At 35.7% G+C, this 18438-nt stretch overlaps 1 protein-coding gene across 2 annotated transcripts in view; it reads left to right on the top strand.

The window, feature by feature from the left end:
• Positions 1-18438, top strand: part of CSMD1 (CUB and Sushi multiple domains 1) — a 1116713-nt gene that overhangs the window by 847951 nt on the left and 250324 nt on the right. For both annotated transcript variants that reach the window (XM_032104597.1, XM_032104596.1), the window contains exons 13-17: positions 1724-1906; positions 3851-4177; positions 5879-6073; positions 11123-11261; positions 16812-16999. In XM_032104597.1, coding sequence (XP_031960488.1) covers positions 1724-1906; positions 3851-4177; positions 5879-6073; positions 11123-11261; positions 16812-16999 — 1032 coding nt within the window. The remainder of the gene's footprint in view (positions 1-1723; positions 1907-3850; positions 4178-5878; positions 6074-11122; positions 11262-16811; positions 17000-18438) is intronic.

Below are 18438 nucleotides of genomic sequence, written 5' to 3'. Positions count from 1 at the left end.
AAATAATAATGGGTGCAAGAGACACAGCATCACCAGCAGGTCGAGTAACCTATGTGAAATATGTGCCATACTTTTCTGAACGTCTGACAAGAATCTGCAAGTGACTGCTTTCAGGGTGTAAACATAGCAGATTGACTTCACATATCATAATTCTGCATCCTGTATCTTAAAATTTCACTGGACTCTGCCTAGCAGGCTGCTGCTCCCTGAGAGCTCAGCGAGGGTTTCCTAGGGCCATGCGATTGATCACATCCCGGAGTCCATTTCAGACAGCCCTGCGATCTGGCTCCGGCAGCCAGCAGTGTTAAAACGCAGTGGTGGTAAAGAAGGTAGAGAAGGGTCTCTCATGAGGGTTCGAGATGGCTTTAATCACATCTTGTCCTCACGATGTTCAGAGGTAGAGAGACAACGTGGTCTGGGTGTGGGGTGGTTTTGTCAGGGGCCCAAGGGCGGTCCCTGGGTGGGATTGGGGTACAGGAGCAAAAAGGGAGAAACCGAGGGAGTGGCCAGGGCTAGGGAGGGAACAAGGGGAGCGTCTGAAATATGAAAAGCAATGGATTAACAGATCCCCACAGCCAAGGTATACAGTTCTGCCAGGGTTTAACATTATTAGATTTAACAATATTTGACAGCAAACATTTCCAATGGTGTTAAATTATATTAATATTTAATACTATTCAGTGAGTTGAATTTTCTTGTTATCTTGAATGTTTCTGATTTCATACCTTGGACTGAACTGTAAAATATTTAAATACCAATAACTTTATCTCTACTTTAATTTAAATCAAATTTACATGATTTCATTGCATATGCAGCAACACAGTTTACAGAATCAGAAGTGCTTTCTTGTTATTTTTTCTGATCAAAGGCAAGTTAATTTTAAAAAATTGCTTTCAGTTTAATGGCAAAGAAATAGAGCCTTCATTTTCTGATGGGCAGCCATCTGTATAGTATTTTGTAAGATGATTCTACCACAGGCAATTGATATTTACATTCTCTTTCCTGACACTTATAGTATTCATAAATTTCATAAGAATTGAATTTTTTATAGCCTTATCTTGTTTATGTAGATTTGAGATCTTAAAATTAATTAAGAAACAGAGGTTCTAGAGAATATCTTGAAGAATAATTCAAAATGTTAATTTATTTTTGGCATAACTGAATGCAGCTGGGAAAAATGTGGCTCTAATTTGAAGTATGAGATTAAGAAATAATTCCTCAGTTTTGTTTTTATTATACTTTAGTTATTTTAAACTGAAATCCATTGACTCTATCAGTAAATGATATACTTTTAATCATATTGTTAATAGACTTATAAATGGAATTTCAGATGTGAGAGTTAAAAGATTCTTTAGTACGAGTACTTCATTGCCAGAAAAATGATCTACACACCTGTCTCCATGGGTAGGATGGAGACTGTGGCTTTATAATTTTGCCTTCAAATAGGCTGTAATTCAGTGCAGTCGTGCCGTTAAACGTAAGTATTTTGTTATTTTCAGCAGTGCAGCAATGCAGGTATTGAAGCTATTAGCTTGTGAAAGGACTTTAGATCCTAAGTCATCTTTGAGGCAGTTTTACAGCATTTTCCTCTAGTTCATTTTCAGCTGTAAATATTAGTTTAATGTATAATGCCAAATATTTTGAAAGTACTTCTGATACTGACATATAAATTGATTGCAAATATATTTTCCTTATTACTGCATTTGAATTTTTCTATATTCAGAAATAGAGAAAGGAGGTTGTGGAGACCCTGGAATTCCATCATATGGGAAAAGGACTGGCAGCAGTTTTCTGCATGGAGACACACTTACCTTTGAATGTCAAGCAGCTTTTGAACTGGTGGGAGAGAGAACGATTACATGTCAACAGAATAACCAGTGGTCTGGCAACAAACCCAGCTGTGTTTGTAAGAATTATTATATTTTTTTCTGTATTATTTACCTGACCTTAACCTCTCACATTTCTTAACATCTGTGACTAACCAACAGGAAAATATTTCAATACTTCATACTTTTTCAGTCATGGTTTGTTTTTTTTTCAATTGACTCAGTAGCTCATTTGTGGGGAACACCATGCAGGCCTGTTTTTAGAATGTTCTTTCCCCTCCTTTTATATTTAATTACACCACTTAACACTCTTAATGTAAATGTGTGTTGAATTAGACTCTAAATGAGCAATTCCAAATAGCAGATAAGTGTTCAAAAGGACTCTGTGGCACATACACATTTCATTCTGGCAGTGCAAAACAGCCTGCAAAGCAACATAAGAAAAGATTGGGATTTCGGGTTTTTTTTTAATGGTGATATACCACAAAGGTGTGAAAATTAATATAAAGAAGTTAAGAATATCAACTACTGGAAAAGGTTAGGTAAGGTTATTAGCTGTGATTTTTGTTTTTTTAAAAAAATACATTTGTTGTTAAAAGAGGGTTGTTGGTTGGGGTTTTTTGGTTTTTTTGGGGGGGGGAACGTTAGTTGGTTTTTTGGGGATTTTTTTGTTTGTTTTTTGGGGGTTTTTTTGTTGTGGTTTTTTTTAAATTTATTTTTTATTTTGTTTTGTTTGTTTGCTTGTGTCGGTTTATTTATTTATTTATTGGGGTTTTATTTGGGTTGGGTTTCTTGCTTTTCTTTTTTTTCCTTTCTGATAAAATAGAGCAAATCTTTCAAGTACACAGGTGTATTAGGCACTTCAGTTTTCCAGATCATGTTAAATTTCCCTATAAAGAATCTTACAATTCAGTACTGTATTTGATAACCATAACAATCATTGTGAGGTGTCCTGTTCTATTTGGGCATGTATGTATTTGGAAGCTGTGTTCGTACAGGACTTAACAAGCTGAGCAAGATTGCTGTGCACCGGAACAATTCTCAATATGCCTTGCAATGCTGAAATGTGTCTAAGCATGTAAAGCCTAGACAGAGAGACAGTTCAGCTGCAATGCCCTCTGAAGACAGAAGTTGTGTTTCTTCATGGTGCTGTATTGCATTGGGTTGCTGCATCAGTTTTTGTTAACAATGTAGACTATTTTACTGTGCTCCAGTGTTACATCTGCACATGCCCTATGAAAGAGCATGGAATCTGTAACATCTATTTACATACAGTGAGTTCAGTCTGACACATTTGAAGAGCTAAATAATGGTTATCCTTGTGTTGACTAATATGCAGTGAGTCTTCCTCTTTCTGAATATACTGTACTTCTGACTACACTACCAGTCACAAGGTCATGACTCTGAAACCAGTAAGGCAATGTCTTGATGAAAATTGGTTCAAAACAGTCAAAAAGGATGATAGCTATGAATCATTTTTGGTTTTGCTCTATACCATCAATGGGAAACTAGGGTAAAATAAGTTCAGACTATATACACTTAAGATTTTTTTGTTTCAGTCACATCTGAATTTCTTCTGTTATTTACATCAGTATGAACTTTATATACTACAGAAAAAACTGGCACTTGTGCTTGATTTTTTTTTTTTGATTGCTAAATACAGTTTAATGCATATTTGGAAAAATATCATTTCAATTTGGAGGTCGCATTTTCATTTTAGAACAAACCTGCCAATTTTTGCAAATTCTGATGCATCAAGCATTACTTTTGCTTTCATTGGTATTCACTACATCCTAATCTCTTGCGGGCCCTGCTGCAGTCACTTGGATTCACTTGGGAAAAAGAAAATATGTTATATTGGAGAAATGTTCTGAAAGCGTTAAATGTTTTCTGCTTGCACGTGTGGTAGTTTTGACATCCAGGCTTCAAAAGCATCCTTTGCCGCAAGAATAAAAAAAATAAAAGACAAGCATTTATAAAGTTTGTGGATAGTATTTTGAGAATCTTATTGTTCTTTCCTTTAGTTTCATGTTTCTTCAACTTCACCACACCATCCGGAATTATTCTTTCTCCAAATTATCCTGAGGAATATGGGAACAATATGAACTGTGTTTGGTTAATTATCTCAGAGCCAGGAAGCAGAATCCATCTGATTTTCAACGACTTTGATGTAGAACCTCAATTTGACTACCTTACAGTCAAAGATGATGGGATTTCAGATTTACCACCTCTTGGCACATTTTCTGGCAATGAGGTCCCTTCTCAATTGGCTAGTAGTGGGCACATAGTAAGACTTGAATTTCAGTCAGATCACTCTACCACTGGAAGAGGATTTAATATCACTTACACAAGTAAGAATTTCTTTTTTTATTTTATGCGTAGTTTTATGCTTTCTTCATAATAACTAAAATAAAAAACATATTTATGTTTCTAACACAGAAGTAAATTGTCCTGTTTGTATAATTGCATAATTTTTCCTTGTATTCATTAGCTTACCTGAATCCCTATCATTTATTTATTTTAATTGTGATAGTGCTGAGGAATTCTGTTCATTATTTGTTTTTTTTGTTAATATTGCATTAATGCAGAGCACGTAACTGAAGTCCAGAGCATTCAGATCAAATTATCCAGTGCAGGTAATTTAATATACTTCTCAATGGAACCATCAGGAATAAGTTCATAAAGGTATTAATCTTAGTTCCCAAATATTGAGGTGTTAATCTAAAAGGCATAAAAGTATAAAAAATTAACTAAGATATCAATGCAAATAAATAGTTCTGGGAACCTGCTTTGCTTTTGTATGTTTTTTTCTAGTTGAATGGTGTGGAATCTAAGAATACAGACCCCTAAGAATACAGATCTCTTTTCTGCATTACACATAATATTTACACTGTGGTTTTTCTAGTGTCTAGAACACAGCTGAACTGATGCAGAAGTCTTCCCTGTAAGAGTACACTAATTTAAAATCATTCTTCTATCTGACTACTGTCCCTTTAGGAATTTTAAGGATGCACTCTCTTTGAGAAGGCAAATCTCAAATGTATGAAATTTAGTTGCAACTGGGAAACCAGTTCAAAAGCTGTTAAATGTGGACCTACAGGCCATATGCATATACAGAGCTACTGAGAAAATAAGTCTCTCCTGTTTGGGCAACCAGGCTAAGACATATCTGGCTACAGATGGCCCTGTGTTTTGTTTATATAAAAATGTTTTACTAAACAGTACTCTCAATAGAAGACTCCGGTAACAGCATTGTCATGTAGAAAACATTTTTACCTTTGCTGTAGATTGCTAACTCTTCTAAAAGTTTTATGAGTCATTCAAAGACGCTACTTGAAGAAATTATCTTCTAAGGTTATGGAAGTTAATTGACAATAAAGATGTCTTTGAGACCTTTTGTACTATTTCTATGTTGTGTCAATTAAAACAATAGTGTTTGTGGCTAAGGTGTTTTCTTGCATTATTTAGAATGATTCCCCATATAAAGCTGGAATTCATTGATTTAAATCTTTTTTAAGTTTTAGATGCCTAAATTGGTCTTTTGCTTTTATAGGAAGGGATAATTTTTGTCCTTTGAAAAATGGCAGGAAATAAAAAGGGGAGGCCATTTCCTCTTGTTTTATCACTTGGTACCTGTGAGAAGAGACCAATACCCACTTTACTACAACCTCCTTTCAAGAAAGCCTCCCTTTCTTCGGGTTAAACGACCCCAATACCCTTGTGCTAGAGACAAAACAGATGGATTTTGACCAGAGGAAACTTCAGGCAAATGGTTCTTGAGTATCTAAGCCACACATACCTAAAAAACCTCTGAATTACAGCTATGTTGGATGTGTGTGAATGTCATTGGATTTGAAGCTGACTTTTTATTGAGAAATATTCTATACTTTGAATTATATACTACTATGTATGCGTTATATATTATAGTATTACAACTGAAATATTATTCTCCTCCTTCTCCAAAGAAAAAGACACAAAGTTTAAAGGGGTGGTTGTTATTATTGCTATTACTGTTGGTTTTATTACTAGTATTATTACTATGTTTTTATCAGCCTTTGGTCAGAATGAGTGCCACGATCCAGGCATTCCTATAAATGGGAGGCGCTTTGGAGACAGATTCCTTCTGGGAAGTTCTGTTTCCTTTCACTGTGATGATGGCTTCGTGAAGACTCAAGGCTCTGAATCCATAACCTGTATTATGCAAGATGGAAATGTAGTATGGAGCTCCACTGTCCCACGTTGTGAAGGTAAGGGCACAATCTTTACTTTGCACCTACAGTTTGAATAATGACACTACTTAAATTTGGCTTAGTTTTTATATTTTGCACATAAATAAGACTTCTTTGCCTGAAGTTATTCATTCATCTTAACACTCTTCCAGTCAAATGAGAGCCCAGTAATAGAAACAGGATACCCTGCTTTTGTATTCTTGGAATAAATTAGCATTCTAAAAACCTGATTGCTATTGTTTTCAAGTTCTGATTGTCACCATCATTACTTGGTTGTGAATTATAACTGCTGTAATAGTTTTGGCTGTAGCACACTGAAGAACATAATTATCTACCTCAAACAAAGTAACTAAAGCTTCTATTTAAAAGTCTTTTTTGAAAATTTACCCCTTTAACTTTCTCAAAAGGAAAGTATGCCTGAATTTCTGTGTGTAATATTATAACCTGCAGTACACTTACTCCTGAGAAATATAGTGCAAACCAGAGCTATGTTTAATATACATGATATTCCAAGCAAATTCCAAATTTATTTGCTTGTTCTTTCCTTGATGAATAAACAGACTAAGATGATCTCTACTTAGGTTTAAATCTCTCTTTAGAATGAAACACAGTAAGAAGAATTCCTTGATGCTTAACAGGGATGGGTCCTAAAGGCAAGGCAGATGAGTACATTTAATAAATGATTAACATATATTTTTTAAAAATAATTTTCAAAATTTTTAACTTTTATTAAACAATAGATACATAGACTCCAAATTAAAAGATTTTTTGGGGGGGGTGGGTAGAAACTAATCCAAACCTTCTAATTGGTATAAATCTCACATTTCCAATAATTTCAGTGTCATTGCAATTACTTAAGGATCTGGATCATATCACTTTCATGGTTTTTGTTATTTGGGCAATTTGAGAACTCAGTTCTCATAATACTGTGCATTTCAGAAAATTTAGAAATACTGAAGACTCCCCTCCCACGTCTGCAGTCTGTTAGAAGAAGTGTATGTGAACCTAGATGTTGTACTACCAAGATGTCTTATCCTGATTAAAGCACGTTACACAGTGGAACAGGGTTTTTCTTTTATTCTTAGACCAAACCCAGCCCACTCCAAAGCAGGGAGTAGGGTGGTTTTTTTCATCAGAAGATTTTATTCTCATTTTGAAACTCTAGATACGATTGTTAAAGTATTCAATTTAATCTTTGTGTAATTTTATTTTTGCAAACACTTAGGTAAAGGACCCAAGATTAGCACTTTGAAGGAAAAAAAGAGAGATAAAAAATTAATTTCTGAAATTACTTTTTCAGAAAATACATAGGTACCACTCAGCCTTTCTTTGAACCTTGTAGAATGTTTACTCAGTTTTTATTGAGGAAAGGATTAAACTAAGAGACTGATTTGAAGTTGTTTTTTTTTTTTTTTTTCTCTTTGTTCCTTTTATAGAAAGAAGTAGCTGCATTCAGGGTATGTTCTTTTCTGATGTGGATTCTCTTGATAGTTGAAGGAGTTTCTGGACTTGGATTACAGTATGGACTAAGCATCCTAAGCATGATTTAGTTTGCCTCTAGTTTATTAGCACAGGCCTGGGCCCTAGGGTATATCACCGTGTCCCGCAGCCATAGGGAGGAGGAGGAGAGAAGATCCAGCAGGCAGGAATTGTGCAGCAAGATTGATTTATTTGATTATTTTACAAACTCTTTTTAGACTTTTTTCTTCATAGTCTAATTGGACAAAAGACCAGCCACCCCTTGGGGGTGATTGGCTAAAATCCTAAAACATCCATTGTCAAAATATTTTTCTACTATACCATAAACAAGACTTTTCAAGGTTGCAGGTGGCTTGGTTGTTTACATTCTCTGCTACCTCTTCTGTGAGAGAGAAAAGTCTCTCATGGACTTAGAAAATAGCAAGAAAATCCTTGCTAGCAGCATTTTTGTATCTACACTAGTTGTCTGAGATTTCTGAACAACTGTTACTTTTTTGTTGTTGCTCTTCTTTGTGTCTTTGTATACATAACACTCTATAAGCAGCACCTGAAATACTTGAAGTAAATGATGTACATGAAGTGTTATAGTTAGTTGAGGATCAACAGTCTTATGATTGTTCTTGTTAATAATATGATGAAATTTAATTTTAAAAAATACTATGGAATAAATTTATTTCTTCATTAACTATACACATTTAAGGTAAATGCCATTTTACTGGCCTTTCATTTTGCTTCAAAGAAAATTTGGTGTGTTTCAGGATTTGTGGGTTGCTTTTATTTCCCACTCAAATCTGGAAAAAATTCCTAGAGACAAGGGCTAGTCATAAGTGAAATCAAAAAACCTCTCCAATTAGTTTTTTTGTGTTGTTAAAAACATTGAAACAAAACTAGACATATTAATTTACAACTCACAAGTTCATGTTGCCATCCGTTTCTATATGGCATAATAGGGTTTTTTTGTCACTGCTTAGAGAACTAGAAGAAAACTAGCAAGATTTCCTGCACTGAAATATGGAATTTTCTGATAATGATACCATTGACTTCTTCTATGAGGACAATACAAAGGATACTAAGATAAAATTACCTGACCTTGAAAGTGTTCCTGTTAAACTGTGCCATAGCCTTTAGTAAAGCATAACATCTCAAAGCCCTGTGCTCTGACAGCTTAAATTTTTAAGGGACTCATGTTTTCCTAAATTTGTTCTGTCATTTCTGCTGTTGTTTAATCCTGCTCCAAAGTCCTTTGGTTTTGCTGCGAAAAATGCTCCCTGTCTAGCCCTCTTATTTTCATAGCCCTCTTGCAATACATTCTTTTTAACTTTTTATGGAGGAGGATCAGGTCAGAGAACATTTAAACAAATGTGATGTACAGGAATGAGCCTGATTGGATGCAGCCAAGAATTCTGAAGAAGCCATCCAATGACATTGCAAGGTCATTCAATATCTTGGGAAGCTGATTTAAACCAGGGAAATCCCTGAGGACAAGAAGAAATCAAATTCCAATCTTGAAGAATGGAAAGAGGGAAGATCTGAAGAGCTACAGGTCTCATCTCTATCACTGGGAAAGGTGATGCAACAATATTCCTTGAAACCATTTCCGAACCATATTCTGTAGTTTAAACTCAGCTGGAATTTAAGCCCCATGCAGCTGGCTCCCTTCCCCTCCACTCCCACCTGTGAGAGGAAGACGAAAGGCAGATATTCTGAGTTAAGAACAATTTACTGAAAACAATAATGAGATAAGACAGAACAACAATATTAATAACAAAAGTATTCAAGAGAGGGTGATTCGTATACAAAAAAGTGCTCACCGACTCCCTGACTGACCAACCAACCCAACCAGGCTCCTGGTGTGCGTGGCCACGGAGACAAAGACAAAATGCCCCCCCAGAGCCTCCCACTCATGTTTTTCCTCCACCCGATGTCACACTCGCTTCTTGGAAGTGAAGTCCCTGAACTCTGACCCTGGAGATGGTGTGAGTGGTACAGAATAACAGCCCAGGTGTGCCCGCACAGCTCCAAATTCTGCCCCCTCAGGGCTACTGCGAGAAAAGCAACTCTGTCCAAGACAAAAGTAGGACAGAATGAAGAAAACTATGGTGACTGGGACTAATCAACACAGATTTATGAAGAGGAAATCATGCCTGACCAACCTAATTGCCTTCTGTGTTGAGATGAGCTGTCTGATGGATCAAGGGAGAGTAATGTATATTCAGTTTTAGTAATGCGTTTGGCACTGTGTCATGCAAAATTCTCAATGACAAATTGATGAAGTAGGGACTAGAGAAGTGAACAGTGAAATGGACTGAAAACTGACTGAACTATTTGGCTCATAGAATTGTAGTCAGTGTCACAAGGTCCAACTGGAGGTTAATTCATAGTGGTGTAGCCCAGGGCTCAATCCCCTATCCAATACTGTTTAAAATCTTCAGTAGTGAACTGAATGCTGAGGCAGAGTGTACTCTGAACAAGTCTGCAGATGATGTAAAACTGGGGGGAGTGGCTGGTGTACCAGATGTTTGTGCTGCTGTTCACAGGGACCTTGGAAGAGAGGCAGGAGAACTGGGCTGAGAATAAATGACACATCTTTCCCATCTATTCAGCATTGATGAGGCTATGTCGGGAGCACTGTGTGCACTCCTGGGATCCATATTATAAGAAAAATGTGGACATACTGCAGTGAGTCCAGTGAAGGGTCACAAGGATGATTAAGGACTTGGAGCATCTGTCATACAGGAAGAGGTTGAAAGAAATGCGCTTGTCTTGACTGGAGAAGGAAAGGCTCAGGACTCAAGAGAGATCTTGTCTATATATATAGATAACTAATGGGATGGTTTAAAGAAGGTGGACCTAGACTCTCCTCAGTGGTGTAAAATCACCAGACAAGAGGCAGTGAACAGAATATGTGGAAACAGAAAAAATGTTTAAACAGAAATACGTGGATTTCTGTTTAAACATAAGAAAAAACTTGCACTGTGAGAGTGATCAAACATTGAAACAGATTGCCCAGAAAGTCTGGGGAGTGTCTGACTTTGGAGAGAAGGCATGATCCTGACTGGACATGGTTCTGTGCCGTCTGTTGTATTGAGCAGGAAATAGACTAGATGGTTTCCAGACATCTCTTACAACTTAAATCGTTTTATGATTCAACAGAATATTTACAACTGCCAGTTTCACTGAGCTCAGTGATTACTCAAAAAGGTGGCACAGTACAACAGGAATAATTACTTGGAACAATTTGTCTGATGTTTCCATGTAAATATGGAATCATACTGGATCTAAATGTGATGAGACAGTATAATTTTTTAACAAGATACTGTGCTTTTCAACAGAAGGAAGCCTGGCAGACCCAAGTGCCATGCTCTGTGTGTTAAAATATATACAGAGTAATAAGTCTAGATAAGATACATTGCAGGCCTTATGAGTCTGAAGAAAACAAAGTGCTCATAACACTGTGTTAAGCTATTAAAACTATATTAAACTTATTTTTCGATGCATTTTAATTTGATTTTTTGCAATTTCTTTGACTATGTAATATATTAGAAATACTGGGTATATTATAAGTATACATGGGTTTTTTTCTTTCAGCACCATGTGGTGGACATTTGACAGCATCAAATGGTGTTATCTTGCCACCAGGGTGGCCAGGATACTACAAGGACTCACTTAATTGTGAATGGGTGATTGAAGCAAGACCGGGACATTCCATTAAGATCACTTTTGACAGGTGAGAATCATAAAGTCAAACAAGAAGTAAGGTCTGAACATAAATATTTTTTTTATTATTGAAGAATAAATATATTCTTTAAGAAACCAAACCACAAACATGGACTTCATTACAGTACTCACAACACTATTCCTTCAAGTAGGCAATTAAAATTTTCTAATGTATTTACATTGCCTTTATTATAAGACTGGAGAGGCTGGAGAGGAGCCCTGTGGAAAGAGATCTGGGAAACTGGGTTAATGGCATGTTGAATATGAGTCAAAACTGCACCCTGAAAGCTGAAAAGACAACCATGTTCTGGGGTGTATCAAACACAGCAAAGCTACCTGGTCAAGGGAGGTGACTGTCCTGCTCTGCAGTTCTTTGCTGTGGCATTACCTTGAGTACTGCATGCAGTTTTGGGTGTCTCATTGTAAGAAAAATACCAAACTATTAGTGTGTGTGAAGAGGATGACCAAAATGGTGAGAGGTCTCAAGGGCAAGACTTAAAGAGAAGTGGCTGAGGTCACTTGGTTAATTAATCTTGGAGAAGGCTCAGGGATGACCTCTCGACAGTCTGCAGTTTAGGGGGGCAGTGGAGTGGGAGGTGCTGATCTCCTCTCTCTGGTGACCAGCAGTAGGACAAGAGGAAATGAAATTACGCTGTGTCAGGGGAAGTTAAGTTTGAGCATTAAGGAAAGGTCCTTCACTGAGAGGGTGGTCAGTCATTGGAACAAACTCACAAGGGAAATGGTGATGGCACACAGCCTGTCAGTGTTCAATGAGTGTCCTCCAGACACTCTTAGCCATATAGTTTTGTTTTAGGTAGTCCTGTGAGAAGAAAGGTTTACTCAGATACAGGTGGGAATGCCCAAGTACCTCCCCTGGGATGGGGAATTTCACACTGGATGATGTGGATAATAATGTGGATTACGGGACACTTCCAGAGTCTTTGAGAACTTCTAAGACAATATAGCTGCCTATCAGGTCAGTGCAGTTGAGCCAGTTACGGCCCATCTGCAGAGATTAACACCCTCGGGCTGTATGTGAATGCCCCGTATATCCCGGACAGGGGAGTTATCACAGCTCAGTTCACTGAGTATGGACAAAGATACCACACCCGCCTCACAGGGTTTGTCTCTTTCATTATCTCCCTCAAGACTCATCTGTAGCCTGAGGTGGTGGGTCTGCACCTGGGTGGTTACTTTGCACATCAGCAGCTTGCCCCCGGAAAGTTTGATCTTCTAGTATCACTTGTGGATACATTCTGTTTCCCAGACCTGGGGTGATTGGACAAGAGTACCCCCTTTATCTTACCTCAAGTTCTCATCACAGTCTAAATTCCAGTTAGTAGACATATTTGGGGAGGCGTGGGCTTTGGTGGTTGCAGATGAACAGCTGCTTCTTTGCAGTTTGCTGTAGCAGGCAAAAGTCCTCCAATGATTTTAACAATGTTTAAGCCAATAACCATTTTGTCTCTCACATCTGGGTCTTCAAAATGCACATCTTGTATCTTGCATTTCACGCTGCAAAGAGCTATTGAAAGACTAAGAATCATTTTAATACAATGGACATTACATGGATAAAAACTAACAGTTGATAAAAGTCTCACAGTGAAATTTTGGGTTTTCTATAGAGATCTCTACTATGTTCAAAACGGTTCAGCATATACAAAAATGATCTTAAAATGGAGCAAATTAGACTAATAATACTAAGCTCTCCAGGATATTAAAAACAAGGTATGACTGATGATTTGCTGAAGATTCTCACAAGACTGGATGTATGGGCAACCACATTGCAGGTAGATTAAATAAATGCAAATTGAATCATACATATATAAAAAAAATACTATCTTGCCAGATAAAACAACATATTTTGAACTTACACTGGTCAATGAGCTGCTAAAATTCTGGTAACTGTCAAGAGATCAGAATGAAAACTAACAGATAAATAGAAGATTCTTGTAAACATGATTCGGGGCACAATATGTAATGTAGGGGAAAATATTAAAATAGGTTGTATATTGTTTACCATATCCTTTTCTAGTCCTGATTTGTATTGTTATTATAAAGACATTAAGACTGGCAACAAAGGAGATAATGACAAATAGCAAAGAAAAATGGGAACTGTTTATAAACAGTTTTTATAAAATTATCATGTTACTTCTTACAACAACTAAAGGTTCTTTGCTTCCATTGTATTTGGCAGGAAGTTCCAGAATTTTAAGATGCTGACTATTTTCTCATTAAAGACTTTATAGTATTTATAAGTTTATATTTATTTGCAAGCTTTTTTTTTTGTTTGTTTAATTAACGATCAGAAGCCTGAGGTTCAGGGATGTCTTCCTAAATGGAAATAGCAGTATTAGTTATAAGATGGAGCATTTTAATTTTATGAAAGGAAATGCATTGCCTGAAGTTGCAGATGTTTGAATGCCCATGACCTTAACAGTGTGATGACAATATTTCTGAGAAAATTAATGACAAACATAGGCTTCTGTGACATGTGGTCAGATTAAGAACATAATTTGCTTAATTTTAGACAGATGCACACTCATATTCCATTGACAGAATTCTAGAGTTTTGTGTACAATTTGAACCACAATGAAATTAAACAATAACTTGGAGTTTACTTTCCAGAGTCCTTAGAAACTTTCCAGAAGTAGCAGCAAATGACTACGTGACCCTATGATTATTGTACATTTTGCATTTCAGATTGTGCCTAATGCCTGGAAGGGTAACAGAAAAGTAAAATCTAATTGATTCAAGCCATGAGGAAAGGGGTAGAAGACTTGAAGACCTTTGGTACTTTGAATATTGATAAAAAATCATTTGATAATTTATACAACTAACGTCTTTATCCGAAACCTACTTAACTGTATGAAGAATAGTATAACATAAAAATTATCTATGTACATTTGGAGGACGTCCTACCTTATACTAATATGAGTAAGCTAATAAGCATTAAAATAAACTAAAAACCCAAAAAGTAACCCTTAATTAGGATTTCTTTCAGTAGTGTTGAAGAGCATCCAATAACAAATTGTCTTATCACTTTAGGGAATATGCAAAGACTGAAAATAAAAACAAACAACAAACCCAACCCAATTCGAAAAACAACTCACTCTCTTAAACCCTCAAAACCAGACAAGTGAATTATAAAGTCACATCTGAGTTTGGCAGGAGCAGGAACCTACTGGGAATAAAGATCATTGTCACAGTAGCAATTGCTGTAAGAGTTATTTTCTGTTTTCTGTCTCCAGCAAGGGTTTGCCATCCATTGTTGTCAGACTGCCCTGCTAAGAAAACTGCAATTGCTGGCTGAGAGCACTTTATTCCTAATTAGTTTCCCTCACAAACATAGCTGTCAAAATAATTGAACTATTCAATTATTGATCTTGAGTCTATTCATTATGAGTACAAATAAAGTATTTAAAACAGCCTAGCAGTATCTGTCTGTTTTCATCATTCTGCTACAGGATAAATCAATGTATGATCTCTGAAATTACGGAAGGGTACTGAAAAACTGTCAAGTACTTTAGTGATGCTCTCTGTAACTGTCTATTTTGGTAAATTAAATAGAATCAGTGAGCCCTTCCAGACACAAAAACTCATATGTTTATGCAGCTAAATTGTTGAAATAGGCTCCAACATGCTTCTTGAATTTGTCAACCAGCATTCTCCCAAATAATTATCAAACATGGCCAGGAGTTAGTGTGGGCAAGCAACCATTCATAATAGGAAATTTGAATAGTATCTCCTTCTTTTAGAAGCTAAAAGAAGTATTTAATAATATGGATGTAGGCCATTCCATGCTAGCTATTTCACTGCCAGAAATGGGCCTTGAAAAGGCTTAATGTATCAGCAAACCTGCAAGCCCTGTATTCCACTGTCAGAGTGAATAGACAGCAGTAAAAGCAATCTGGATTTTATCCAGCGTGTCTGAATAAAGTAGGTAGTACCATAAATCTAGAGTTTTCTGTGTGAAGAGGAAGGAATGATATGAAGTGCCTAAGTCAGTTTCCCAGCAGTCATTAGCTCCGATAGGAAAGCAAAAGATTTCTGACTTCTGACTGTGCTTTTGTTTTCAGAGAACCATGGGAGAAGAACTAGAAAGAATACTAAATACTTGCTAAAACTGAACTCGTTCTTACCCATATTGATGTGTCTGTGAAGATGTTTTTACAAGACCAATGCTATTTGTTCTGTAAAATGTAATGGCCTGGGTGGGAGCTTGGTCATTCTGTCATCCTCGCCTGACAAAGTATAAAGTTTATTTACACTTTGAAGGAATGTCAAATATATTTCCACTTTATTGAGTGCTTAATATTTTGCAGTTTTCATTAGTTGCAAGAATGCCATTTCTTATCTCTAGACCCCCTAAATGTGTCCCATATTGGCAAGACAGCTAAGGGCACTCACTTTGAAAAAAGTATTGTATTGCGCAGGGATTTCTGTTGCTCTGAACTAATAAGCCTTATGGGAATAGAAGAGAAAAATCTCAGAACATATGCACTTCTGAAAGATGAAAATAAGAATATTGAATTTGCATGCAAATATATTTAGACCGGTATAGATATCTGTGTAATAGCACAAACTTCATTGACAGGAAAATTTATGTGTGCATGGTTTAGATGCTACAGCATATCAGAATCTGGTATAACCACAAACTATCTTGAAAAGCATCTGATGTAAAAAGTGACAGTTCAAGTTCATCTAGAGAAAGAGCAGATTTGTGCTGTTTGATTTAAAAACTAGTAGTAGATGACTGCATGTGTAGACATCCATTATGAACTGGAGAAATGTGATATGGGTTAGTGATTGACAGACACATTGACTCAGGTGTTGATTTTAAAGTTATTTTTTCTTCTAAATCAACCCTCATTAGTCTCCTTGCTCTCCATTCTTGTCTATATTACATGGGTTTTTTTGACACATTAAAGTAATCTAAGAAGTCATGCTTATTATAACTGTAACAAATTTCAAATTGAGAGCTTGATTTAAATCTAGTGGATTTTTACTGCTTTATTTCATACAACAAAAATGATTACATAAAAGTAAAGTAACAAGCTATGTTAGAATAAAATCTTTGGATAAAAAAAAATGAACAGTTGACTGTCTATAAAACAACTTTTGCCAAATAGAAAATATCAAATAATGAAATTATTGGGATGAAATAATTAAATGTTATTGAAGATATTCCTAGGGTGTCCACCTATTTTTTAATCTGAGGGCAAAAAATTTCTTGGATCTTCATAATGCAATTTTGTTTGAGACAATTTGCATTTTTGGACCCAGATTTAGAAAAATGTTTTTCTAAAGGCCAGTCATATGGCTGATCTGAAGTATTCTGAATCCCTTACGAATTTATACTATACCGCAAAACAAGGCGAGGAAAACTATTCATGAAACCTTCTTTAATTGTTATTCTCAGTAACAGATTGATGGATCTATAGATATGTAATATTTTAATGTGTGGTATTCTTGATCACTTACAAGTGGGTTGCATTTCTTACAGTTAAAGAAAACACCATCCGTCTATCTATCAGCTGACCTGCATGTTCCTTTTCAGATTCCAAACTGAAGTTAATTATGATACTTTGGAAGTCAGAGATGGGCCAGCAAATTCATCACCATTAATTGGAGAATATCATGGAACACAAGCACCCCAGTTCCTTATCAGTACTGGAAATTATATGTATCTGCTGTTCACTACAGACAACAGTCGTTCCAGTGTTGGTTTCCTAATTCACTATGAGAGTAAGTCTGGTATTTCTTGAATATATTTTTACTTAATCTTGAAAAAAGCCATTCAGTTAGAAAACGAGCAAACAAATGGGAACAAATAAAATTCAGTAGCTATATTTGTGTAAGAACTAATTATGTTTACTCTATGCTGTAGTGACAGATAATTCTGGAACTATTCATTTTGGAAATTTTTTCTTCATGAATTCTTCTTTGTTATTCAGTTTTTCCATACTGTGTTATTCTTCTGTGTTATTCCATACTTATTGACCTAGTTGTTTAATCAAATGCAAAGTAATTTTAGAAACTTTCCCTAGTGGGTAAAGATATGTTTTTCTTTCTTGGTTGCTTTGGATGTCCCCTACCCTCTCTCTCACTTTCACTTTCTCTCATTTTCTCTTTCTCTGGTTTTAATATGTTTTGCAGGGATGAACATACTTGGACACCTTATCTATAATTGTTCCAAAATGCAAATAAATTAATAATAATATCCCCATATGAACTACAGAATCATCATAATAGCATTTTCTTTTAAATTAAATGCATAAAATGACGTGTATTAAATGGTATGAAGTCACACTGGTCTTTATATGATAGTACAGCCATTCACTTAATTATTTACTGAAGAGAGCTTGTGTGTTTACTGTGGTTGTGCCAACCTAGTAACATCATTTTTATCTGTTGTCCTTATTTGGAAACTAATTTGATTGCTGTAAATGTGCTGTAATATTGAATCTGGAATAGTGTCCAGACATATTTTAGAGCCACATCAAAACATGGAAATTCTGCATAGTTTCTTTTAACTTCGGCTTAGGTATGGTGGTAATGGCTGAACAGATAATAGTACGATAAACTTCAAGGCTACTAAATCATGTAAAGACAACAGTAGGTAGGTTTCTGCATGAGTTACCTGCAGATGCTGATTTTCCCTGTTTTTATTGGGTCTAAATGTTGCTGTTATGTTTCACAAGATAGTCCTTAAATATTTATAATTTTGTATTTTATTTTAAGCCATCTTAGGTAGATATCTTTTTTTATGTTAAAAATTAAACCAATTAGTAATAAAATATCTGGCCTACACATTCTTAAAGAGAAAGGTCTAATTATGAAATTATTTAAAAGAGTATTCATATATTCACTTTTTACCTCTATTGAAAAATTTAATATCTGACACATGGGACACTAGTATTTCAGTGCTGTTGCTCTAGGTAGTCTGATAAAATGTCAAAGTTAGAATTCATAAGTACACTTTAAAGCTTAAAGTTGGGTTGGATCTTGAGCAAGTAAAGATGACAGAAAGCTAGTAAATGATCTCCATCCTCTTTTACGTATAGTTCCCCTGCACAGAATATTAAAAAAATACCCTATTGTATAAAAAGCTAATATGTTTATAATTTTTAAAGTCATAGCAAAGCTAAAAAATTTTGTCTCACAGCATCTTTTAGAGCAGATTG

Source organism: Corvus moneduloides, chromosome 3 (genome assembly GCF_009650955.1).
Source record: "Corvus moneduloides isolate bCorMon1 chromosome 3, bCorMon1.pri, whole genome shotgun sequence".
Lineage (NCBI taxonomy): Eukaryota > Metazoa > Chordata > Aves > Passeriformes > Corvidae > Corvus > Corvus moneduloides.
The sequence above is the reverse complement of the archived record's forward strand: the minus strand, read 5'-3'. Positions and strand labels throughout refer to the sequence as shown.